Raw genomic sequence first — 25,938 nt, forward strand, 5'->3', positions numbered from 1 at the left:
ATTGTAAACTCTCTCTCCTTCCTTCCCCCAACAGTAAACATAATTCTTTACATACAGTTGGCATCAAACATACATTGACCAACCAAATAAAGCAGGGATTTCCCAAAATTCTAAGGGGATTTCATCAGACCAGTGGACCAGAGTATGGCCCACAGACCATTCTGTGCCTTGCATCACAGTGAACTCTTTCAGGTTTTCTTGGTGGTTGGCATCTTATGATCAAAAATCATTTAGTGACTGACCTGTGGTGGTGCAGTGGATAAGGCATTGACCTGGAACACTGAGGTTGCCCACTGGAAACCCTGGGCTTGCACAGTCAAGGCACATATAAGAAGCAACTACAGTTGATGCTTCATGCTCCTCCTCCCACCCTGCTTTTCTCTCTCTCTCTCTTTCTCTGTCTTTTTCTAAAGTCAATAAATAAAATCCTCGCCTGACCAGGCAGTGGTGCAGTGGATAGAGCATCGGACTGGGATGCGGAGGACCCAGGTTTGAGACCCCGAGGTCACCAGCTTGAGCCTGGGCTCATCTGGTTTGAGTAAAGCTCACCAGCTTGGACCCAAGGTCGCTGGCTTGAGCAAGGGGTCACTTGGTCTGCTGAAGGACCACGGTCAAGGCACATATGAGAAAGCAATCAATGAACAACTAAGGTGTCGCAACGAAAAACTGATTGATGCTTCTCATCTCTCTCCGTTCCTGTCTGTCTGTCCCTATCTATCCCCCTCTCTGACTCTCTCTCTCTGTGTAAAAAAAAAAAAAAAAAAAATCAATAAGGCCTGCCCTGTGAGGGCACAATGGATAAAACATTGACCTGAGGCCCTGGCCGGTTGGCTCAGTGGTAGAGCATCGGCCTGGCGTGCAGAAGTCCCGGGTTCGATTCCCGGCCAGGGCACACAGAAGAGGTGTCCATCTGCTTCTCCACCCCTCCCCCTCTCCTTCCTCTCTGTCTCTCTCTTCCCCTCCCGCAGCCAAGGCTCCACTGGAGCAAAGATGGCCCGGGCGCTGGGGATGGCTCCTTGGCCTCTGCCCCAGGCGCTAGAGTGGCTCTGGTCGCAACAGAGCGACGCCCTGAGGGGCAGAGCATCGCCCCCTGATGGGCGTGCCGGGTGGATCCTGGTCAGGCGCATGCGGGAGTCTGTCTGACTGTCTCTCCCTGTTTCCGGCTTCAGAAAAATACAGAAAAAACAAACAAACAAAAAAAACATTGACCTGGAACACTGAGGTTGCTGGTTCAAAACCCTTGGCTTGCCCGGTCAAGACATATACAGAAAGCAGCTACTATGAGTTGATGCTTCCAGTTTCTCCCACCTCTTTCTCTTTCTGTCTCTCCTCTCCTATCTCTAGAAGTCAATAAATAAGATCTAAAATAAATAAATAAATAAATAAATAAATAAAATCCTCATATATCCCTGGCCAGAAGGCTTGTTTGGTTGGAGCATAGAGATTACCAGTTTGATCCTCGATCAGGGCACATACAGAAACAGATCAATGTTTCTGTCTCTCTCTTCTTCCCTTCGTCCCTCTCTAAAATCAATAAAATAAATATAAAAAAAAAAGAAAAAAAAAGAATATCCAAAATTATTAAAAAAAAAAGAATCATTTAGGGCCCTGGCCAGTTGGCTCAATGGTAGTGTTGGCCCAGTGTGTGGATGTCCCGGGTTCGATTCCTGACCAGGGCACACAGGAGAAGCGCCCATCTGCTTCTTCACCCCTCCCCCTCTTGCTTCTCTCTCTCTCTTCTCCTCCCCTCCTGAAGCCATGACTCGACTGAGGTGAGTTGGCCCTGGGCACTGAGGATGTCTCCACGGCCTCTGCCTTAGGCACTAAAAAATGGCTTTGGTTGCAACTGAGCAAGGGCGCTAGACAGGCAGAGCATCACTCTCTAGTGATGCTGGGTGGATCTTGGTCAGGGCACATGTGGGAATCTGTCTCTGCCTCACCTCCTCTCACTAAATAAATAATAATTAAAAAAAAAAAAAAAGAAGCCATTTAGGCCTGACCAGGCAGTGGTGGCACAGTGGATAGATTGTCGGACTGGGATGCAGAGGAACCAGGTTCGAAACCCTAAGGTCACTGGCTTGAGCACAGGTTCATCTGGTTCGAGCAAGGCTCACCAGCTTGAGTGCGGGGTCACTCACTCTGCTATAGCCCCACAGTCAAGGCACATATGAGAAAGCAATCAATGAACAACTAAGGTGCTGGAATGAAGAATTGATGCTTCTCATTTCTCTCCCTTCCTGTCTGTCCCTATCTCTCCCTCTCTTTGTCTCTCCCTGTCTGTCAAAAAACCAAACAAACAGCATTTAGTATACATGTCCTGCAAAAAGGAGCTCTTCTGCTCCTATATTACCTGTCTTGGAATAAGAAACAAAAGAAAAGAAGATGTCGTATTATATACCTATCCAGAAAACTTGTACCTTACCCAATGTTTATGAGCATGTGGGGTATTGGAAATAGGATGGAAGAAATTAGATAATATGCACCGGGACAAGGCATAAGTTTTTTACTACCACAGAGTACAAATACTTCATTTTCAGAAAATAAAACTCAGTATCCTGGTTCCTGCTTTTGGGATACTAACTTCCCTCCCACTTCTGCCAGGTATGTTGAATAGGCTGCTAGTGCATAACTGAGGCTGACCCAGAGTCGTCCCAGACTCTAGTATTGCCTTAAGCTGCCATTGTCCCTCATCTTGTAAATTTTATTTTATTTTACTTTTTTTGGTGACAGAGAGAGAGAGAGAGAGAGAGAGAGAGAGAGAGAGAGAGAGAGAGAGATAGGGACAGGCAGGAAGGGAGAGAGATGAGAAGCATCAATTCTTTGTTGTGGTTCCTTAGTTGTTCATTGATTGCTTTCTCCTTTGTGCCTTGGCCAGAGGGGCTACAGCAGACTGAGAGTGACCTGTTGCTTGAGCCAGTGACCTTGGGCTCAAGCTGGCAACCTCGGGGTCTCAAACCTGGATCCTCCATGTCCCAGTCCGACGCTCTATCTACTGTGCCACTGCCTGGTCAGGCTCATCTCATAAATCTTCTCAAGGTTGTCCTATTTGAAGAAGAGGAGATGGGACTGTTGGGGTTAGGATGAGACTACTCTGTGAAATCTTCCCCTGGGAACCCTGTAATTAAGTCAAATCCTTTTTCAATGTTCCAACAGCCCTGTGTGCGTATTTCAGCAGGGTTACTGAATTATAATTTCTCTTTTACAGGGACATCACCCTAACCAAACCAATAATTTTGGTGATAAAAAGCATGTTCCATATACCTTTGTAATCCCAAAGACTGACAAAAAAAGCAAGATACAATAAAAATTTGGTAAATAAGTTCCTGGCATAACTAGAAGTAAATTTTCCTAAAGATTCTACACTTTTTTTCTCCCTTTACATTCAATTCTTTTTGAATCCCTATCACACGTCAATCACACCACAATTCCCTACCTCCCAGTACTTGGTTCGACTGATTCCCTCTGCATACGCTCGGGCAAAGTTGCTTTCACTGTTGAGGGCAGTAATGGCTGCACTGAGCTGAGACATGGGGTGCAGATTGTTGGGAAAGTTGTCCAGCATGGTTACCACATGGGAAGGCAGAGCTGCCCTCTTTGCCCACTCTTTTGAGAGCCAAGATACCTGTGGAGAAGGAGATACTGCTCAAACTAGGCAAGGAAAAAAAGAAGAGAAAAATACAGTGACTTATGAGTAAAGAAAACACAAGAGAATTCAATCCGATCCACTTATAAAGCCACAATTCTACTCTGATTCCTTCCACTCACTGTTTATCTTTAAACTACTACCCATAGTCAGGTCAGGATTAAGTGTCAGAGATTAGAGAAAGGCAAAGGAGGGAAATGAGAAAGGCCAATGTCTTTCTGCTTTACCTGTTCCTCTGTTGGGATTTGCCCAGTTACCAGCAGCCAAAATAAACCCTCTGGCAGGGGTTCTTCCCCACCCTTAGCCTTGGGAAGCAGTTTCTGGCATTCAGGGATACTGTAGCCACGGAAACGGATGCCCTTAAAGAAAAAGTAAGAGTTAAAACTTAAATTTATTAGCCTAAAAACCACATAATTGACTCTTATCAGACATTTCAACAAATTGGAGTAGAACTTTTATTATTATTATTTAGGTGAGAGGAGGGGAGATAGTGAGGCAGATTCCTGCATGCATCCTGACTGGGATCTACCCAACAATCCCATCTATGGCTGATGATTGAGTACCGAGCTATTTTTAGCATCTGAGGTCCTATGTGCTTGGACCAACCAAGCCATGCTTGGTGCCTGGGGCCACACTCCAACCAATCAAGCCACTGGCTATAGGAGGGGAAGAGGGAGAGAAGGGGAAGAGGGGTGGAGAAGCAGATGGTCACTTCTGTGTGCCCTGACCAGGAATCAAACTGGGACATCCACACACTGGGCTGACATTCTATCCACTGAGCCACTGGTCAGGGCCACTTAAATCTTCACATAATTTACTTCTGCTTTGTACTTGTTGTTTTACTAGTTGACTTATTTTAAATCTAAACTTACTTCTCAGTTATCCATATATACCTATTTTCAGCCTTCCAAAATATGAAGGTAGGTGCTTAATTTTGTTTTCCTTTCACCCTAAGCACAATACTCAGTACACACAATAATTATTAGTGATTAACATGAGAACCTCTTACCTCATCAGGATCAAGAACTGATGTTTCATATACCAATCCTTTCATGCCTCTCATGCCACCATACATCTAAAGAAAGAAGATGCAACCAACAGAATTCAGCCTAGAGCTTACTATACTATGCTTCATGGGATTTGGGAGAAGTCATTTATGTCTGACTTGCAACACTTCATTTGAGGGAAGATGATTTCTGAGGAGGCAACTTACTACAGTATGGAACTTTGCAAGGGAGACTGCTAACATTGGAAATGAAAATTTAAATTTAAAAAATCAATATATTGAATGTTTCTACCTCTGCTTGCTTCCTTTTCTTATTTTTTTCTTCTGCCTACTGTTACTCTTTCATTCCCATCAACCAAAGTAAACAGAATGGGATATATTACAGGAGAAGAAGATAGAGACCAATGGCTAAACGCTGCTATGGAATTACCTTATCTATTGAGCTGCTCAGACTCTTAGGGCTAGAGGAGAAGCCATCCTAAAGCTGTTCTAGAGGGCCTGCTAGAGCTGTGGTTTTAACTGGATGGTCAGTACAGCATCATCTCAAAGACAGAGAGCCTTAGCCCCAAAAACTAAGAGGTTAGAAAGAGAAACAGAAACTTTATTCATCCTTCCCATAGGTGAATTAGGTTAGGCTCAATAATTAAATCTGGAGAAAAAAAAGAATTCAATTTTTTCTTTTTTCTTTTTCCAAGTGAGAGGAGGGGAGATAGACAGACTCTTGCATGCATCCTGCCTGGGATCCACCAGACAACCCCCATTTGGGGCCATGCTCTGCCCATCTGGGGCCATGGTCACAACCCAGCTATTTTTAGTGCCTAAGGTGGAGTCTCCACAGAGCCATCCACAGTGCCCAGGACTGATGAATTCAAACCAATCGACCCGGGCTGCAGGAGAAAGAGAAAGAGAAAGAGAAAGAGAGAGAGAGGGTGGGGTGGAGTGGAGAAGCAGATGGTCGCTTCTCTTGTGTGGCTTGACTGGGAATCAAATCCTGGACATCCACACACTGGGTGATGCTCTACCAATGAACCAACTGGCCAGGTCCATTAACAGTCTGATTTTTTTTTTTTTTATTATTCATTTTATTATTTATTTATTTATTATTATTTTTTGTATTTTTCTGAAGCTGAAAACGGGGAGAGACAGTCAGACAGACTCCCGCATGTGCCCGACCGGGATCCACCTGGCACGCCCACCAGGGGCGACGCTCTGCCCACCAGGGGGCGATGCTCTGCCCCTCCGGGGCGTCGCTCTGCCGTGACCAGAGCCACTCTAGCGCCTGGGGCAGAGGCCAAGGAGCCATCCCCAGCGCCCGGGCCAACTTTGCTCCAATGGAGCCTTGGCTGCAGGAGGGGAAGAGAGAGACAGAGAGGAAGGGGCGGGTGGAGAAGTAAATGGGCGCTTCTCCTATGTGCCCTGGCCGGGAATCGAACCCGGGTCCCCCGCACACCAGGCCGATGCTCTACCGCTGAGCCAACCGGCCAGGGCTTTATTATTCATTTTAGAGAGGAGAGGGAAGAGACAGAGGGAGAGAGAGAGAGGAGAGACAGAGAGAGAGAAGGGGGGGAGGAGCTGGAAGCATCAACTCCCATATGTGCCTTGACCAGGCAAGCCCAGGGTTTCGAACCGGCGACTTCAGCATTTCCAGGTCGATGCTTTATCCACTGCGCCACCACAGGTCAGGCCAACAGTCTAATTTTTAATAAACACAATTAAGCACCAACAGTTCCTTGTAAGAGAGAGAATGCTTTTCAATAGTCAGTGAAAAGAATGGTACTTTTGGTGAAACACATTAAAGAGCTACTTTTCCAGCCCAAAGCCACAACCCTTACCATGTCCACAGTGATCTGGCCCACCACAGTCTTGCCATGTTGCTGCCTGAAGGTCTTAATTCTGGCCTGTTCTTTAGGTATCAGGTCGGTCAATACGTCTTTCAGATTCTAAAAGAGAAAGGGAAAGGGTAAGTGACGGTCAAAATGTTAACTATATTTCTTGCAAAGTAGGCATATGAAGACTGCCTTTTAGAACTTGGCTTTCTCTATCTGCCAGGGAAGAATGGTCAATTACTCTGTATAGATGAGGTTAAAAGATTAGGCAGAGGGAAAGGAGATTAATAGGGAGTTGTTTAAACAAGTACAGAGTTTCAATCTGAGAACATGAAAAAGTTCTGGAGATGAACAGTGGTGATGATTGCACAATAAAGTGAATGTATTTACTGCCACTGAACTAATCCACTTAAAAATGGTTAAAATGAGCCTGACCAGGCGGTGGCACAGTGGATAGAGTGCTGGACTGGGATGCGGAGGACCCAGGTTCAAGACCCAGAGGTCGCCAGCTTGAGCGCGGGCTCATCTGGTTTGAGCAAGAGCTCACCAGCTTGGACCCAAAGTCGCTGGCTCCAGCAAGGGGTTGCTCAGTCTGCTGAAGGCCCGCGGTCAGGGCACGTATGAGAGAGCAATCAATGAACAACTAAGGTGTTGCAATGCGCAATGAAAAACTGATGATTGATGCTTTTCATCTCTCTCCGTTCCTGTCTGTCTGTCCCTGTCTATCCCTCTCTCTGACTCACTCTGTCTCTGTAAAAGATAAATAAATAAAATGGTTAAAATGATAAATTTTATGGTATATTTTATCACAGTTTTTAAAAAGATTAGGCAAATATATTTGATATTCAATCTCACTACGCTACTGAATAAATTATTTCTTAAAGTAGTAGTAATAATAATGGTATAACAACAATAACAAAAACCACAAACAGGCCCTGGCCGGTTGGCTCAGTGGTAGAGCGTCGGCCTGGCGTGCAGAAGTCCTGGGTTCGATTCCCGGCCAGGGCACACAGGAGAAGCGTCCATCTGCTTCTCCACCCCTCCCCCTCTCCTTCCTCTCTGTCTCTCTCTTCCCCTCCCGCAGCCGAGGCTCCATTGGAGCAAAGATGGCCCGGGCACTGGGGATGGCTCCTCGGCCTCTGCCCCAGGCACTAGAATGGCTCTGGTCGCAATAGAGCGACGCCCCGGAGGGGCAGAGCATCACCCCCTGGTGGGCATGCCGGGTGGATCCCAGTCGGGCGCATGCTGGAGTCTGTCTGACTGTCTCTCCCCGTTTCTAGCTTCAGAAAAATACAAAAAACAAACAAACAAACAAAAAACACCACAAACAGCCAGACCAGGATAAAGCATCAGACTGGGATGCAGAGGACCCAGGTTTGAGACCCCGAGGTCGCCAGTTTGAGCGCGGGCTCATCTGGTTTGAGCAAAAATGCTCACCACCTTGGACCCAAGGTCACTGGCTTGAGCAAGGGGTTACTCTGTCTGCTGTAGCTCCACGGTCAAGGCACATATGAGAAAGCAATCAATGAACAACTAAGGTTTCGCAACGAGAAACTAGTGATTGATGCTTCTCATCTCTCTCTGTTCCTGCCTGTCTGTCCCTATCTATCCCTCTCTCTGACTCTGTCTCTGTAAAAAAAAAAAAAAAGGCAAAAACCACAAATACCTCCAAAAGATAGATACTCAGGATGATGATGAGTCTGGGTAATAGCCAAACCACCCCCCCAACCCCACTCCACAGTCAGGCTGCTTCAATGATTCTCAGTCCTCTTTTTCAAATCTTACCGAGGAAGAAGCACTAGCGTGCCGGGCAGCAAGAACAAGACAGGATGCATTCTGCTGAGAAAACAAAAAATTTATGCAATAGTTACTCCTCCCTCCTATGTAGTAACAAAGAGTGACAGTGACTCAGCCTCTCTCTATCTCAGCTTCTAAGGACAGTTTGCCATAATAAAGCTATAAAAGCCCTGGCCAGATAGCTAGGTTGGTTAGAGCATCATCCCAAAGTGCAAAGGTTGCCGGTTCGATCCCTGGTCATGGCACATACAGGAACAACTCAATGTTCCTGCGCCCCCTCCCCCGCTGAAATGAATAAGTTAAAAAAAAGAAAAAAAGAAAAGAAAGCTGTAAAAGGCCATGAATAGCTTAGAAGGAGTTACCAAATCTGGAGGCATCCAGAGCTTCATTACATTCCCTAAAGACAGACTTTGTCCCATCCCCTGGGTTCCAGGGCTTGGCTTTTTTAGGCATAGAGGAAAGGTCAGAAAGGCCTTGCTACAGAGAACCCAGTCCATCCCAATCTAGCTGTTAATAGTTCTGAGTGGCCTGGAGAAAAGCAATGAGGTAACTGATTAATTACTTAACCCAGCTGGTAAGATCTCTCCAACACCTAGTGTTCCAGCAACACTTCAACCTCTTCAGTTGGTCTAGGAAAACCCACAGGCTGAGGTGGACTTTGAGGACACTACCTCAAAAGCTCCTGGAAAAAGCAGAAGACGGAACCTCTACAAAGTAACAACTGACAGCAATGGAAACTAGAAAACTATCTTCAAAGTACTGAGAGAATAACTAAGCTAGAATTGTGTACCTAGGTGAGAAAATATCTTAAAGGGCTTAAATAAAGACATTTCAGACAAAACAAAACAAAAAAACAAAAACCTAAAAAAAAACCCAACTGAGTTTATCACCTATACACCTGCACCCAAAGGAATTTTTAAAGATATACTTCAGAAAGAAAATTACACAGAAAGACAGATCTATAAGTCAAGGTTATATCCCTCACTACAAAGACAAATGGTGTAGCTAGCCCACTTCATTGTTTAGACCAGGGGTTGGGAACCTATGTCTAGCGAGCCAGATGTGGTTCTTTTGATGGCTACATCTGGCTCGCAGACAAATCTTTAATAAAAAAAATAATAGCGTTAAAAATATAAAACATTCTCATATATTACAATCCATTCATTTCCTACTGCTCATGTTCATGGTTGTGGGTGGCTGGAGCCAATCACAGCTGTCCTCCGGGACAACACCAAATTTTTATTGGATAATGTGTAACGTATACGTTACACATTATCCAATAAAATACAATTTATTGCGTTTTATTCCTAGTGAATGCCTGTCGACGTTGATTATTATCGGATCTTCCTTGAACTGTGTATGGCTCTTCCTTGTCGTTGTATGGCTCTCACGGAATTATTTTATTTATTTTTATTTTTTTTCTTTTCTGAAGCTGGAAATGGGGAGAGACAGTCAGAAAGACTCCCGCATGCGCCCGACTGGGATCCACCTGGCACACCCACCAGGGGTGACGCTCTGCCCACCAGGGGGTGATGCTCTGCCCCTCCGGGGCGTCGCTCTGCCACGACCAGAGCCACTCTAGCACCTGGGGCAGAGGCCAAGGAGCCATCCCCAGCGCCCGGGCCGTCTTTGCTCCAATGGAGCCTTGGCTGCGGGAGGGGAAGAGAGAGACAGAGAGGAAGGGGGGGGGGTGGAGAAGCAAATGAGCGCTTCTATGTGCCCTGGCCGGAAATTGAACCCGGGTCCCCCGCACACCAGGCCGACGCTCTACCGCTGAGCCAACCGGCCAGGGCGGAATTACATTTTAAAATATGTGGCATTCGCCTGACCAGGCAGTGGCGCAGTGGATACAGTGTCGGACTAGGATGCCGAGGACCCAGGTTCGAGACCCCAAGCTCGCCAGCTTGAGCGCAGGTTCATCTGGTTTGAGCAAAAGCTCACCAGCTTGGACCCAAGGTTGCTGGCTTGAGCAAGTGGTTACTCGGTCTGCGCAATGAAAAACTATTGATTGATACTTCTCATCTCTCTGTTCCTGTCTGTCTCTGTCTATCCCTCTCTCGGTCTCTGAGAGAAAAAAAAAAAAAAAAAAAAAAAAAAAGTGGCGTTCATGGCTCTCTCAGCCAAAAAGATTCCCGACCTCTGGTTTAGAGATAGGTTCCTCCCCTCCAGCAAAGAGAACCAGCTTTCTATGAGTAAATCACTGAGTTGCAACAAAAAATTCAACACTGCCTTTGAAAAATACAACCAATTATATACTACATAGCATAGTTTCAGTTAACCATGGTCCAAAAATACTAAATAGAAAATTCCAGAAATAAGCAGTTCATAAGTTTTATTTATTTATTTTTTTGTATTTTTCTGAAGCTGGAAATGGGGAGAGACAGTCAGACAGACTCCCGCATGCGCCCGACAGGGATCCACCCAGCATGCCCACCAGGGGGCGATGCTCTGCCCCTCCCGGGCGTTACTCTGTTGCGACCAGAGCCACTCTAGCACCTGGGGCAGAGGCCAAGGAGCCATCCCTAACGCCCGGGCCATCTTTGCTCCAATGGAGCCTCGGCTGCGGGAGGGGAAGAGAGAGACAGAGAGGAAGGAGAGGGGGAGGGGTGGAGAAGCAGATGGGCGCTTCTCCTGTGTGCCCTGGCCAGGAATCGAACCCGGGACTTCTGCACGCCAGGCTGATGCTCTACCACTGAGCCAACCGGCCAGGGCCTAGCAGTTCATAAGTTTTTTTTTTTTGTTTTTTGTTTTTGTATTTTTCTGAAGCTGGAAACAGGGAGAGACAGTCAGACTCCCACATGCGCCCGACAGGGATCCACCAAGCACGCCCACCAGGGGCGATGCTCTGCCCCTCCGGGGCATCGCTCTGCCTCGACCAGAGCCACTCTAGCGCCTGGGGCAGAGGCCAAGGAGCCATCCCCAGCGCCCGGGCCATCTTTGCTCCAATGGAGCCTTGGCTGCAGGAGGGGAAGAGAGAGACAGAGAGGAAGGGGGAGGGTAGAGAAGCAAATGGGCGTTTCTCCTATGTGCCCTGGCCGGGAATTGAACCCGGGTCCCCCGCACGCCAGGCCGACGTTCTACCGCTGAGCCAACCGGCCAGGGTGCAGTTCATAAGTTTTAAATCTCACACTGTTCTACTGCGTCCCACTGGGATGTGAATCGTACTTTGTCTAGCATATGTATCCACACTGTTCAAGATCCCACCCATTAGTCAGTAGTCGGCTCAGTTATCAGATCCACAGTTGAGGCATCACAGTGTTCACATTCAAGTAACCCTCATTTTACTTAATAATGGTCCCACAATGTAAACACTACTGATGCTGGCAACTCAGATATGCCAAAGAGAAGCTATAAAGTGCTTTAAATGAAAAGGTGAGTAACATACAATAAAATTTTGAAAATAGACTATATTCACATAACTTTTACTACAGTATATTGTTATAACTTTTTTTTATTATTAGTTGTTATTAATCTCTGCCACTAACTTATAAATTAAATCATAGGTATGTATGTACAGGGAAAAAACAATACATACACAAAGGGTTTGGTACTATTTGCAGTTTTGGTCATCCACTGGCGGTCTTGGAATGTAACCCTTGTGAATGACTACTGTACTAACTAGCTATAAGGGCTCAGACAAGATTAACTCTTCTTCACAATATTATTTTGAGAATAAAACAAGATACTCAAAGTAAGTCCCAGTTTCCGTATCAACAGTGTGGTGCTAATACACACTACACACTTACAGGATTCTCTTGTGATAAAATGGATGCAAAAGCCAATTAAAAAAACTTTTTTAGGTGGGGGATGGGGCAGCCTGGCCAGTCAGCTCAGTTGGTTATAGCATTGTCCCCGATAGGCCAAGGTTGCAGGTTTGGTCTGTGGTCAGGGCACATGCAAGAATTGACCAATGAATCCATGAATGAATAGAAAATTAAATTGATGTCTCTCTCTCTCCTCTACTTCTTTTCTCTCTCAAATTAATAAAATTTTAAAAAAAATTTTAAGGGAGAGTTCAGGAGCGGTAGAACAGAGTAAAGGGGGGATAAATAGTGATGAACAGAGGCCTGACTTGGGGTGGTGAACACACAGTACAATATACAGATGACCTGTTTCAGAGCTGTGCACCTGAAACCTATATGATTTTATTAACCAGTCACTCCAATAAATTCAATTTAAAAATTTTTTTTTTTTTATTGATTGATTTTATTTTATTATTTTATTTTATTTATTCATTTTTAGAGAGGAGAGGGAGGGGGAGAGAGAGAGACAGAGAGACAGGGGGGAGGAGCTGGAAGCATCAACTCCCATATGTGCCTTGACCAGGCAAGCCCAGGGTTTCGAACCGGCGACCTCAGCATTTCCAGGTCGACACTTTAGCCACTGCGCCACCACAGGTCAGGCCTAAAAAATTGTTTTTTTAATGTGAAAGCACTTTGCAAACTAAAAACATTACACACATATAAACTAACCTTGGAGCAAGCCTACAATTTTTCCTCCTTTCACTAAAAAGCCAGAAGCATCTTTTATAGTAACTATTGCCTTACTGTCTAGTTGTACTGAAAATCATTTGAACCAGTGATATTGTGTAACTTCCAAAAAGCTACTTGCCTAGGATGAGGATTCAGTAGGGTCTGGGGCTTTTTATATTTTAGTGCCCCTCTTTCTGATGTGGCAGTAGTGAGGATTGAAAAGGGAAGTGACCCTTCAGAAAAAGGTTATTTTAAAAAGAATCGATCCACCTGACCTGTGATGGTGCAGTGGATAAAGCATTGACCTTGACCTAGAATGCTGAGGTCGCTGGTTTGAAACCCTGGGCTTGCCTGGTCAAGGAACATATGGGAGTTGATGCTTCCTGCTCCTCCCCCTTTCTTTCTCTCTCTTTCTCTCTCTCTTCTCTTAAATGAATAAAAATTTTTAAAAATAAATAAATAAATAAAAATAAAAAGAATCAATCCAAAGCTAAATTCAGACATCACAGGCAAACTAATTATGTCCCTAAAGCAAAGGGGGAATGCCTCAACTTGTTAACCAGGGCTGTCCTAACTCCTTTGATTCACTTCTTTATCTTTTTTTTTGTATTTTTCTGAAGCAAGGAGCGGGGAGGCAGTCAGACAGACTCCCACATGCACCCGACCAGGATCCACCCTGCATGCCCACCAGGGAGCGATGCTGTGCCCATCTGGGGCGTTGCTCCGCTGCAACCCGAGCCATTCTAGCGCCTGAGGTGGAGGCCATGAAGCCATCCTCAGCGCCTGGGCCAACTCTGCTCCAATGGAGCCTTGGCTGCAGGAGGGGAAGAGAGAAACAGAGAGAAGGGAGAGGGGGAAGGGTGGAGAAGCAGATGGGTGCTTCTCCTGTGTGCCCTGACCGGGAATCGAACTCAGGACTTCCACATGCCAGGCCAATGCTCTACCATATAGCCAACCGGCCAGGGTCATTAACTTCCTATGGAGGCTGGACCCAGCATTAAAAAAATAACTTTGCCTAATCTCACTAGTCACCAAAAAAGTGAACAAGAGAAAATATGTGAATAAGTGTAAATTACTGTTCTACAGAGCTAATAGTCATGTTCAATCTATTCCATGCTCAAACATCCCACAGATCCCCTATTACAGAAGCTCCATCTCCCAGCACCTACACCAGCCCTGCAGCAGACCTTTTAATTGTGAGTGGTTGGCTGTGTTTTAAAAGAGGGTACAAAGAACTTATCATCTGAATAAAGAAAAGTTGAAATATCCATAATGAATCATTTTCCCACTTCTAAACCATCTTTAAGTTTCTACATGGCTGGCTGCTTCATTGGCAAGAAGGATTATAAAATTAATAGTTTAAGGCCCTGGCCGGTTGGCTCAGCGGTAGAGCGTCGGCCTGGCGTGCGGGGGACCCGGGTTCGATTCCCGGCCAGGGCACATAGGAGAAGTGCCCATTTGCTTCTCCACTCCCCCCCCTTCCTCTCTGTCTCTCTCTTCCCCTCCTGCAGCCAAGGCTCCATTGGAGCAAAGATGGCCCAGGCGCTGGGGATGGCTCCTTGGCCTCTGCCCCAGACGCTAGAGTGGCTCTGGTCGCGGCAGAGCGACGCCCTGGAGGGGCAGAGTATCGCCCCCTGGTGGGCGTGCCGGGTGGATCCCAGTCGGGCGCATGCGGGAGTCTGTCTGACTGTCTCTCCCCGTTTCCAGCTTCAGAAAAATACAAAAAAAAAAAAAAAAAAAAAGTTTAAGGTTAAATTTTAAGGGGAAAAATGTATACAAGCTCAACAGGCAGAATGAGAGCCCAGATCTTAAGATAAAAAATGGAAATTGGTTGGAGTTCTTTCTCCAACCAATATGAACACAACACAAAACAAAACAATTTTTCCCCCTTGTAAGAGAGAATTGCTAGAATCAATGAGTGACCCTTTTTTTTTTTTTTTTTTTTTTGCATTTTTCCGAAGCTGGAAACGGGGAGGCAGTCGGACAGACTCCAGCATGCACCCGACTGGGATCCACCTGGCATGCCCACCAGAGGGTGATGCTCTGCCCATCTGGGGCGTTGCTCTGTTGCAACCAGAGCCATTCTAGCGTCTGAGGCAGAGGCCGCAGAGGCCACAAAGCTGTCCTCAGCACACGGGCCAACTTTGCTCCAATGGAGCCTTGGCTGCGGGAGGGGAAGAGAGAGACAGAGAGAAAGGAGAGGGGGAGGGGTGGAGAAGCAGATGGGCGCTTCTCCTGTGTGCCCTGGCCGGAAATCGAACCCGGGACTCCTGCACGCCAGGCTGACACTCTACCACTGAGCCAACCAGCCAGGGCCGACCCTTTCTTTTTAAGATTAAAACATAATAGCCTGGCTTGCGGTGGCGCAGCGGATAAAGCGTTGGCCAGGAATGCTGCGGTCACCAGTTTGAAACCCTGGGCCTGCCAGGTCAAGGCTCATACAACAAGCAATCAATGAACAACTAACGTGAAGCAGCTATGAGTTGATAATTGTCTCTCTTCTCCCTCTACTCTGTAAAATCAATACATAAAATCTTAAAAAATAATAATAAATAATAAGAAAATAAAGATTAAAACAAAAGAACACAAAAAACAAGAGGCAATCCGAAAGAAAAGGTGTAAGGTCACTTAAGAAGGCTGTAAGAGCCTGACCCGGCGGTGGCGCAGTGGATGGAGCGTCGGACTTGGATGCAGAGGACCCAGGTTCGAGACCTCTGGGTCGCCAGCTTGAGCACGGGCTCATCTGGTTTGAGCAAAAGCTCACCAGCTTGGACCCATGGTCGCTGGCTCCAGCAAGGGGTTGCTCGGTCTGCTGAAGGTCCGCAGTCAAGGCACATATGAGAGGGCAATCGAACAACTAAGGTGTTGCAACGCGCAATGAAAAACTGATTGATGCTTCTCATCTCTCTCCGTTCCTGTCTGTCTGTCCCTGTCTACCCGTCTATCCCTCTCTCTGACTCACTGTCTCTGTAAAAAAAAAGAAAAGGAAAAAAAGGCTGTAATAATCCAACATCACTTAAAGCAGGGGTCCCCAAACTTTTTACACAGGGGGCCAGTTCACTGTCCCTCAGACCGTTGGAGGGCCGGACTATAAAAAAACCATGAACAAATCCCTATGCACACTGCACATATCTTATTTTAAAGTAAAAAAAACAAAACGGGAACAAATACAATATTGAAAATAAAGAATTTAAATCAACAAACTGACCAATATTTCAATGGGAACTATGCTCCTCTCACTGACCACCAATGAAAGAGGTGCCCCTTCCGGAAGTGTGGTGGGGGTGGATAAATGGCCTCAGGTGGCCGCATGCGGCCTGCGGGCTGTAGTTTGGGGACCCCTGACTTAAAGCAATCAGATTGGTCATGACTACTGCTTAGTCACTTCCCAAATGTTTATATGAACGCTACTTTAAGCAAATGGTTAAAAAGGAACACAGAAATAAACTTATTACCCCACTTCCACCATTAACAAAGTCTTAATTTCCTTGGTAGAGAGGATGTTTGTCATTTAATGAGGAGCCCCAGGAGTAAGTTAAAAAGAGCTGATCTCAACTTTCCCTAATCTCCATCAGTAACACATTTTTTAAAAATTTTCTTTTGAGAGATAGAGAAGCATCAACTTGTTGTCCCACTTAGTTGGGCACTCATTAGTGGCTTCTCTTATGTGCCCTGACAGGGGATTTCACCTGTGACCTCAGCATACCAAAACAATGCTTGCTCTATCCATTTAGACACCCTGCTAGAGCCTACATCAGCAACACTTCTTAGCCAGATCTCCAATTTGTAAAGCACTGCTAATTTGCAGAGAGCTTGGCTATGCAGCTATACACAGTGTGGTCGGCAAACCCCGGCTTGTGAATGAGCCACATGTGTCTCTGGCCCCTTGAGTGTGGCTCTCCCACAAAATACCATGTGCGGGCGCTACCTCAATAAGGAATGTACCTACCTATATAGTTTAAGTTTAAAACATTTGGCTCTCTTGACTAACGAGTTTGCTGACCACTGAGCTGTAGAATAAAGCTTGTATATTGTTTGTACTACACTCCTCTGCCAGGTGACCCTAGCCAAGTCATTTAACCTTTCTGTACCTCACTGTCCTTATCTGTAAAATGGGAATGATAGCAGTACCTATCTCCAACAATTGCTGAGGATTAATACAGGTGGGGCAAAAGTAAATTTACAGTTGTTCATATGGAAAATACAGTAATTAGTAAATTATAATACAAGAACTATTTTCGCATGCTCACAACTATAAACGTATTTTTGCTATCCCTTACCCCAATATTTACACACTTAAAACCATGTCTAGCACAAAGCAAGTGCTCGTATTTATTATATAATAAAGATATAAAATTAAATAGTATGGCCATTCTCTCACACTCTTCAGTGTAATTTTTTTTTTAAAGATTTTATTTAGCCCTGGCCAGTTGGCTCAGTGGTAGAGCATCGGCCTGGCGTGCAGAAGTCCTGGGTTCGATTCCTGGCCAGGGTACACAGGAGAAGCGCCCATCTGCTTCTCCACCCCTCCCCCTCTCCTTCCTCTCTCTCTCTTCCCCTCCCGCAGCTGAGGCTCCATTGGAGCAAAGATGGCCCGGGCGCTGGGGATGGCTCCTTGGCCTCTGCCCCAGGCACTAGAGTGGCTCTGGTTGCAACAGAACGACGCCCCGAAGGGCAGAGCATCGCCCCCTGGTGGGCATGCCGGTGGATCCTGGTCAGGCGCATGCGGGAGTCTGTCTGACTGTCTCTCCCCGTTTCCAGCTTCAGAAAAATAAAAAAAAATAAAAAAAAATAAAAAGATTTTATTTATTCATTTTTTTTTTGGGGGGGGGAGCAGGAAGTACCAACTCACATATGAGCCTTGACCAGGCAAGCCCAGTGCTTTGAACTAGTGACCTAAGTGTTCCAGGTCAACGCTTTATCCACTGAGCTGCCCCAGGTCAGGCCCTTCAGTGTAAGGTTTATTCATATTTTTTAGCTAACCCTGCAGCTTAGGGAAAACTAAAGAAATCAGAAAGGTTTAAAATCAACAATTCACTGGTATGACCACTCAAAAGACTAGAACGGGAAAAACTTAAGCGAGGACAACTTTACCTAATGATGTAGAAAACAGAGAACATGATGTGAAATTAAGAACAGAAATCTGGGTTCTAGCCCCAGCTCCACTACTAAATAACTGACATCCAAAGTCAAACAACTAACTACTATTCCCCTTTCCTTCTCCATATTTAGGATAAAATCCAAGCTACTTCGCTCAAAGTCTCAATAAGGACATATGTAAAAATATTCGAAAACCTTGCTATTTAAAATATGACTGCCTACCCAATGGCATTGGTATTACTTGGAAATTCTTTGAAATGCAGATTTTTGGGCCTCATCTAAGACCAACAGAATCCAAGCCTGCCCTTTAACCAGCTCACTAGGTGAGTCACATGAACAATAAAGTCTGAGGGACACCCCTGGTCCAAAGTGTTAAGCAAGGGAGAAGAACAGAATGTAAACAGCCTGGGCTTTGGAATTACCAAGTATCAAGCCCTAAATCCAGATCCTGCCACTATCCTGCTGTGTTACCTTGACTATATGACCTAACTTCTGTGGGCAAGGAAGAAACTTTATTCTACCTTCCAAGGCTCTTTCGGCTTGTCTAATAATTAAATCTACAGGAGACAGAAAATAACCAAATTTAATACATACGAACACATGGGAGAGTCAGAGACACCCCCCCCCCCATACAGAGGTTCAAAGACAGAAAGGAAAAATGAGATATATGTCTATGGATCAAAGAGGGGATTCAGAGGGGAGATGGATAATAAGAGGAGCAGATGTTCAGCCCTGGCCAGGTAGCTCAGTTGGTTAGAGCATCGTCACCATTCACCAAGGTTGCAAGTTTGATCCCCCAGGTCAGGGCACATACAAGCACAAGTGGAACAACACATCGATGCTTCTCTCTCTCTAAAATCAACCAATAATAAAAAAAAGTTTAAAAGAGCAGATGTTGAGTAATTAAAAGTCTGCCCTCGCCTGACCTGTGGTGGTACAGTGGATAACGCATTGACTTGGAATGCTGAGGTTGCTGGTTCAAAACCCTGGGCTTGTCCGGTCAAGGCACATACAACAAGCAATCAATGAACAACTAAAGTGAAGCAACTATGACTTGATACTTCTTGTTCTCTCCCCTACTCTCTCTGTAAAATCAATAAATAAAATTAAAAAAAATTTTTTTTAAAGTCTGCCCTGTCTTATAGATAGGCCATAAAGACATTTCTGGTGATAATTATCATGGGCAGGGCCTCTAATTTAAATTCTTTAAAGGGGAAGTAGGCCCTGGCCGGTTGGCTCAGCGGTAGAGCGTCGGCCTGGCGTGCGGGGGACCCGGGTTCGATTCCCGGCCAGGGCACACAGGAGAAGCGCCCATTTGCTTCTCCACCCCCACCCCCTCCTTCCTCTCTGTCTCTCTCTTCCCCTCCCGCAGCTGAGGCTCCATTGGAGCAGAGATGGCCCGGGCGCTGGGGATGGCTCCTTGGCCGCTGCCCCAGGCGCTGGAGTGGCTCTGGTCCCGGCAGAGCGACGCCCCGGAGGGGCAGGCAGAGCATCGCCCCTGGTGGGCGTGCCAGGTGGATCCAGGTCGGGCGCTTGCGGGAGTCTGTCTGACTGTCTCTCCCCGTTTCCAGCTTCAGAAAAAGAAAAAAAAAAAAAATAAATAAAAAAATAAAATAAAGGGGAAGTAAATTTCTTGTGTGCCTTCAGGATCTTCATGGCCTTCAGCTCAAATTAATTTACATGTCAAAGTAGCAAATTTCGGTGAGGTCTGTTCTGAACCCCTATATTTTTAAGTGTCAGTTTTCACATCTCTAAATTTTTTAATAATAAAACCAACTTCAGAGTAGACAAGTAGACTATATAAAATAATTTGCATGGCCTGACCAGGCGGTGGTGCAGTGGACAGAGCGTCGGACTGGGATGCGGAAGGACCCAGGTTCAAGACCCCGAAGTCGCCAGCTTGAGTATGGGCTCATCTGGCTTGAACAAAAAGCTCACCAGCTTGGACCCAGGGTCGCTGGCTTGACAAGGGGTTACTCAGTCTGCTGAAGGCCCGCGGTCAAGGCACATATGAGAAAGCAATCAATGATCAACTATGGTGTCGCAACGAAAAACTAATGATTGATGCTTCTCATCTCTCTTCATTCTGTCTGTCTGTCCTTATCTATCCCTCTCTCTGACTCTCTCTCTGTCCCTGTAAAAATAAATAAATAAATAAATAAAATCTTAAAAAATAAAATAAAATAATTTGCATGAAAGCATCTAGAATAGTGCCTTCTGCATAGCTCAGTTCAATAAGTATTTGTTTCTTAGAACTGTGTTGGCCAATATTACCTACTACCGCAAGGGTCACAACTCTTCCCTGTACGTAGTTGGATCACAGGAAAGAGGCAGTCAAACCTGAGGATGGGATGAATGGATTAATTCCCTCTAGCTAGGAATAGAAAATAAAACGCCAATTCCTTTTTCAGGGCCTGCTGACCAAGATGGGGAGGAGTCAGGACAAGGAAACAAATTTAACTAACCTTAATCGCCACCAGCAGAACAAATGATTCTAGACAGGAGATACTGGAGGACTGTCACACCCCTGGCTACACACACCTCATTTCATTTACCCTCTGGCTGACCAAAAAAGCGGCAGTACATGCAGACTGTACTTACTGATGGGACAGGCAGATTACAAACCTTTGAGTCGTCCCTGCTTTTCACTTCCCAACTCCTCCCCCAATTTTTGAGGTGCGGCAACTAGGCTTTTGGTTTCCGGTTGCATGCCACGTGTCAAGTCACCCTACTAGAACAGCAGCTGTCTGGTTAATCAGAGTCACCTCACTCAATAGGTCAGCTCCTTCATGGGGAGATGGAGAGAACTGCTTCCAAAGATAAGGACCTGACTCACAATGTCTGACAGCCAGGATTCTCTACAGATGGGGGTATCACAGTCACCAAGAGGATTTTTCAAACCTGCTGCCACCATTGTAAGAACTCTTCTAGTGAGTTTGCTATTACTGATAGATTACAGCTCTCAAATGTGCTAGGATTGAAAAATATAATGAAAAAGAACCTCTACCTTAAAGGGCCAAGAGAGGAAAAGAACTAATAACACATGCAGGAAATTCTGCCAAAGACTTGCCTGTAAAGACTTCAGGTATTTTTGAAATAGGGTATTGGCCAAATTGCTTACCAAAAATCAATTAATGCCTGACCTGTGGTGGCGCAGTGGATAAAGCGTCGACCTGGAATGCTGAGGTTCAAAACCCTGGGCTTGCCTGGTCAAGGCACATGTGGGAATTGATGCTTCCTGCTCCTCTCCCTGTTCTCTCTCTCTCTCTCTCTCTCTAATAAAAAATGAATAAAATCTAAAAAAAAAAGTAAATAGATAAAATTTGTTTCCACATGTCTTTGAGATAGATGGGAAATATCCTTTAAAAAAAAAAAAAAAAAAAAGCCTGACCTGTGGTGGTACAGTGGGATAAAGAGTCGACCTGGAACACTGAGGTCGCTGGTTTGAAACCTTGGGCTTGCCTGGTCAAGGCACATATGGGAGTTGATGCTTCCTGCTCCTCCCCTTTCTCTCTCTCTCTCTCTCTCTCTCACTCCTCTCTCTAAAAAATCAATAAATAAAATATTAAAAAAAAAAAAAAAAGGCCCTGGCCGGTTGGCTCGGCGGTAGAGCGTTGGCCTGGCGTGCAGGGGACCCGGGTTCAATTCCCGGCCAGGGTACATAGGAGAAGCGCCCATTTGCTTCTCCACCCCCCCCCCTCCTTCCTCTCTGTCTCTCTCTTCCCCTCCTGCAGCCAAGGCTCCATTGGAGCAAAGATGGCCCGGGCGCTGGGGATGGCTCCTTGGCCTCTGCCCCAGGCGCTAGAGTGGCTCTGGTTGCGGCAGAGCGACACCCCGGAGGGGCAGAGCATCGCCCCCTGGTGGGCAGAGCGTGGCCCCTGGTGGGCATGCCGGGTGGATCCCGGTCGGGCACATGCGGGAGTCTGTCTGACTGTCTATCCCCATTTCCAGCTTCAGAAAAATACAAAAAAAAAAAAAAATCAATTAAAACTACTCCCTCCTCCCCCAAATTCTGGCAATTGTAGAATCCTATTTGGATACTTAACAATGTGATTATTTCCCTCTTACTCATCTCATCTTATTATCATCAATGGTCCACACCTAGGACCCTTACTCTACAGGGAAAAGCAGAATTTTCTTGGATCCTCCATCTTAGACACATTCGGAACATGTCCTGTCACATATCCAGGAACTCCAACACAAAAATCTTGAGAGAGATGCTCTAAGTTTAATAGAGCTTTTGTCCTTCATTAACAAAAGATTAGAACTTGCTTAGTTGATGAAGCAAGCATAAATGCTCTAATAATTAGTAGGAAAAATCTTGTGCTACAAAGGCTTCCAGTGCAGAAAGAACAACTTACATTAAGGAAAAAGAACACACACAAGACAAAGGCTCCTCTCTCCCCAGAACCAGGTCAGAGAACTAAAGCCATTTAACATCTGTGTTTCCCAATGGGGATACTAGAAGTCTGCCTATACTTAATAGGCCACTTAATAGTCTAAGCAGAATAATCAGATTTCATACTTTGACCCCCTTCATATTTACAATTTCCTTATTCATTCTACTTGTCATTTTCTAACAGGTTTTTTCCTAAAGATTTGCTGACCATTCAGCAAGGAAGCTAGGAAGAGAGCAAAAGACACCAATCAGCTTCAGAAAGGAATCAAAATTTCTAATTCTCCTTTTAGTAGAAATCCTTACTGGTCTTTATTTATTTATTTTAACAGAGACAGAGTCAGAGGAGAGAGGGACAGCTAAGGACAGACAGACAGGAAGGGAGAGAGAGATGAGAAGCATCAATTCCTTGCGGCACCTTAAGCTGTTCATTGACTGCCCTCCCATACGCGCCCTGACTGCGAGGGGGCAGGGCTACAGCAGACCAAGTGACCCCCTGCTCAAGCCAGAGACCTTGGGCTCAAGCTGGCGACCTCGGGGTCTCGAACCCGGGTCGTCCACATCCCAGTCCGATGTTTTATCCACTGCGCCACCGCCTGGTCAGGCCTTACTGGTCTTCAATTTACTGAACCCTTACTTTTTATGTGCAACATAAGCATCCAACACTAAGCATACATTAGTGAATAACCTATATAGGATCTGTCACCTTACTCTTTTTTTCAGGAACTAGAAACTGTTCTCTCAATTCCACTATAAGTTTTTACAAGTTTTAGCTCCTAACGTTTTGCTAAAGGAATTTACAAGAAACTTTTCCTAAGGTATTTGAAAAAAAGACTTAGGAAGACAAACCTAGAGATAATAGCCTAAAAAGACAGACAGGAAGGGAGAGAGATGAGATGCATCAATTCTTTGTTGTGGCTCCTCAATTGTTCACTGATTGCTTTCTCATATGTGCCTTGACTGGGAGACTACAGCACAGCAAGTGACCCCTTGCTCAAGCCAGTGAGGTTGGGCTTCAAGCCAGTAACCTTTGAGCTCAAGCTAGCAACCATGGGGTCATGTCTAGGATCCCACACTCAAGCCAGCAACCCCGCGCTCAAGCCGGATGACCTTGGGGTTTAGAACCTGGGTCCTCTGCGTCCAAGTCCGATGCTCTATCCACTGTGCCACTGTCTGGGCAGGCTAAAGTCAATTTTTGTAGTAGTCACTAATTTTAAAAAAATGCCCAAAGTTTCATTTGTATAGTCAGTGAAGTTGTAGTTCTGGCCGTTTGGTTCAGTGAATAGAGCATCGACCTGGCGTGCAGTCGTCCTGGTTTCCATCACTAGTCAAGGCACACATGAGAAGCAACCATTTGTTTTTTTCCCCTCCCTCTCCCCCTTCTCTCTCTCTTCCCCTCTTGTAGCCAGTGGCTTGACTGGTTCAAGTGTCAGCCTCAGACAAGGGTTGCAAGGGGGATCCTGGTTGGGGTGCATGTGGGAGTCTGTCTCTATCTCCCCTCCTTTCACTTTAAAGAGATATAGATCGGTAAATAAAGGCGCCTGCATGTGGCTCAACAGAAAGGACCACTGAGCATCGTCAGTCACCTGAGGTACTTGGAAATAAACACAAGTTTCCAGATACCAATCTACCTTTGCTGAATAAGAATCTAAAGGTAGGATTCACAAATGTGCAATCTGAATAAGCACCTTAGGTGATGATGTCCACTGTGAACTTACAGACCTTTTTAATCGATAACCTGTTAAAAAAAAATATGGGAATCTAAGGATTTTGGGCAGCTGAGGGAAGAACTAAGAGACAGTCAAAGTCAGATACTAAGAAAGATCTATTGCTAAAGTTGTCTCACTCCTGTTTTAAATGTCACATCCTACTCAAATCTATCACATAAAGCACTGAAACAGGGCAGAAGGAACTAGTGTGTGCTTTTAGAAAAATTAACCAAGTCTGGTTTCCTGCCTTCTGCCCACTTGGATTTTAAGAACTAGAAATGCCAGCCTTTCTTATTCTGATTATCTACTTCATCTAGCCTCCCCATACCCAGGCATTCACCTGCTACCAATCTTAAGCCATTAGAAAGAACAGATGCATTCATCCCACCACTAGCACATGACAAGGGTTTACTCTCCATTTTTCATCTCTGTTCCATCTAGTAAGCATCAAGTAACTGCCATTACTTTGGATAGGTTGATAATCAAAGTAAAGGCACAGAGATTTGAGCACTTGCTTTTAAGAGTTTTGGGCTTTGAGGCCTTGACCAGTTTGCTCAGTGGATAGAGTGTTGGCCTGGTGTGTGAATGTCCTGGGTTCTATTCCTGGTCAGGGCTCACAGAAGAAACGACCATCTGCTTCTCCACCACTCCACCTTTTCTTTCTCTCTCTCCACACCAATTGGTTTGAGTGCGTTAGCCCAGGGCACTGGGGAAGGCTCTGTGGAGCCACTTCCTCAGGCAATAAAGGTGGCTCCGTTGCAGGTTGCCATTATGGCCCAGATGGGCAGAGCATCCCTGTCCTGCAGGGGACTTGCTTGGGTGGATTTGGGTGAGGCATATGCAGGAGTCTGTCTCTGTCTCCCCTCCTCTAAAAAAAATGAAATGTTTTGGGCTTTGCCCTGGACAGATAGATAGGTTGATTGATTAGAGCCATGCTTGGCAAACTGTGGCTCACAAGCCATATGCAGCTCTTTGGCCCCTTGAGTGTGGCTCTTCCACAAAATACCACGTGTGGGCACTACCTTGATAAGGAATGTACCTACCTAGTTTAAGTTTAAAAAATTTGGCTCTCAAAAGAAATTTCAGCCTGACCAGGCGGTGGCACAGTGGATAGAGCGTCGGACTGGGATGCGGAAGGACCCAGGTTCAAGACCCCGAGGTCGCCAGCTTGAGCGCTGGCTCGTCTGGTTTGAGCAAAGCTCACCAGCTTGGACCTAAGGTCACTGGCTCGAGCAAGGGGTTACTTGGTCTGCTGAAGGCCCGTGGTCAAGGCACATATGAGAAAGCAATCAATGAACAACTAAGGTGTCACAATGAAAAACTGATGATTGATGCTTTCCATTTCTCTCCGTTCCTATCTGTCTGTCCCTATGTATCCCTCTCTCTGACTCTCTCTCTGTCCCTGTAAAAAAAAAAATTTCAATCGTTGTACTGTTGATATTTGGCACTGTTGACTAATGAGTTTGCCCGACCACTGTGTTAGAGCATCGTTCCATATGCAAAGGTTGCCGTTTAGATCCCCAATTAATGTTTCTGTCTGTTCGTCTGTCAGTCCCTTTCTCTCTCTCTCAAAAAATTTTTAAAAAATAAATAAATTAATTTAAAAAATTAAAGTTTGGGGCTTTAAGTGAAAACTGACTCACTTTTGTTGAACTCAATTTCAGATTAGGATTCACATAAAAGTTATGCAGTGGTGCGGATCTGTAGTAAGGAATCATCGGTACTAAGTCCTGAAAAAGTCTAGAAATAATATAGAAACACCTTTGGATTGATTTACTCAAAGTTATCAAATAGCCTAGCTTGAAGAGGCAAAGTAAAGGAAATAACTAGGGTTGGTTAAGTCAGTGGACCCCAAACCTTTTTTGGGCCATGGACCGGTTTAATGTCAGAAAATATTTTCACGGACTGGCCTTTAGGGTGGGACAGATAAATGTATCACGTGACCGAGACAAGCATTAAGAGTGAGTCTTCGACGGATGTAACAGAGGG

At 45.5% G+C, this 25,938-nt stretch overlaps 1 protein-coding gene across 2 annotated transcripts in view; it reads right to left on the reverse strand.

Annotated features, from left to right (window-relative positions):
* CS (citrate synthase) overlaps positions 1–25,938 on the reverse strand; it is a 43,803-nt gene that overhangs the window by 13,766 nt on the left and 4,099 nt on the right. Inside the window, exons 2-6 of one of the 2 annotated variants that reach the window (XM_066369791.1) lie at positions 8,261–8,311; positions 6,482–6,589; positions 4,653–4,718; positions 3,871–4,002; positions 3,434–3,622 (exon numbers count right to left, since the gene is read on the reverse strand). In XM_066369791.1, coding sequence (XP_066225888.1) covers positions 3,434–3,622; positions 3,871–4,002; positions 4,653–4,718; positions 6,482–6,589; positions 8,261–8,311 — 546 coding nt within the window. Of the gene's footprint in view, positions 1–3,433; positions 3,623–3,870; positions 4,003–4,652; positions 4,719–6,481; positions 6,590–8,260; positions 8,315–25,938 lie in introns of both variants that reach the window. The other variant, XM_066369790.1, reaches the window with a different exon arrangement.

Source organism: Saccopteryx leptura, chromosome 2 (genome assembly GCF_036850995.1).
Source record: "Saccopteryx leptura isolate mSacLep1 chromosome 2, mSacLep1_pri_phased_curated, whole genome shotgun sequence".
NCBI classification, from domain to species: Eukaryota; Metazoa; Chordata; class Mammalia; order Chiroptera; family Emballonuridae; genus Saccopteryx; species Saccopteryx leptura.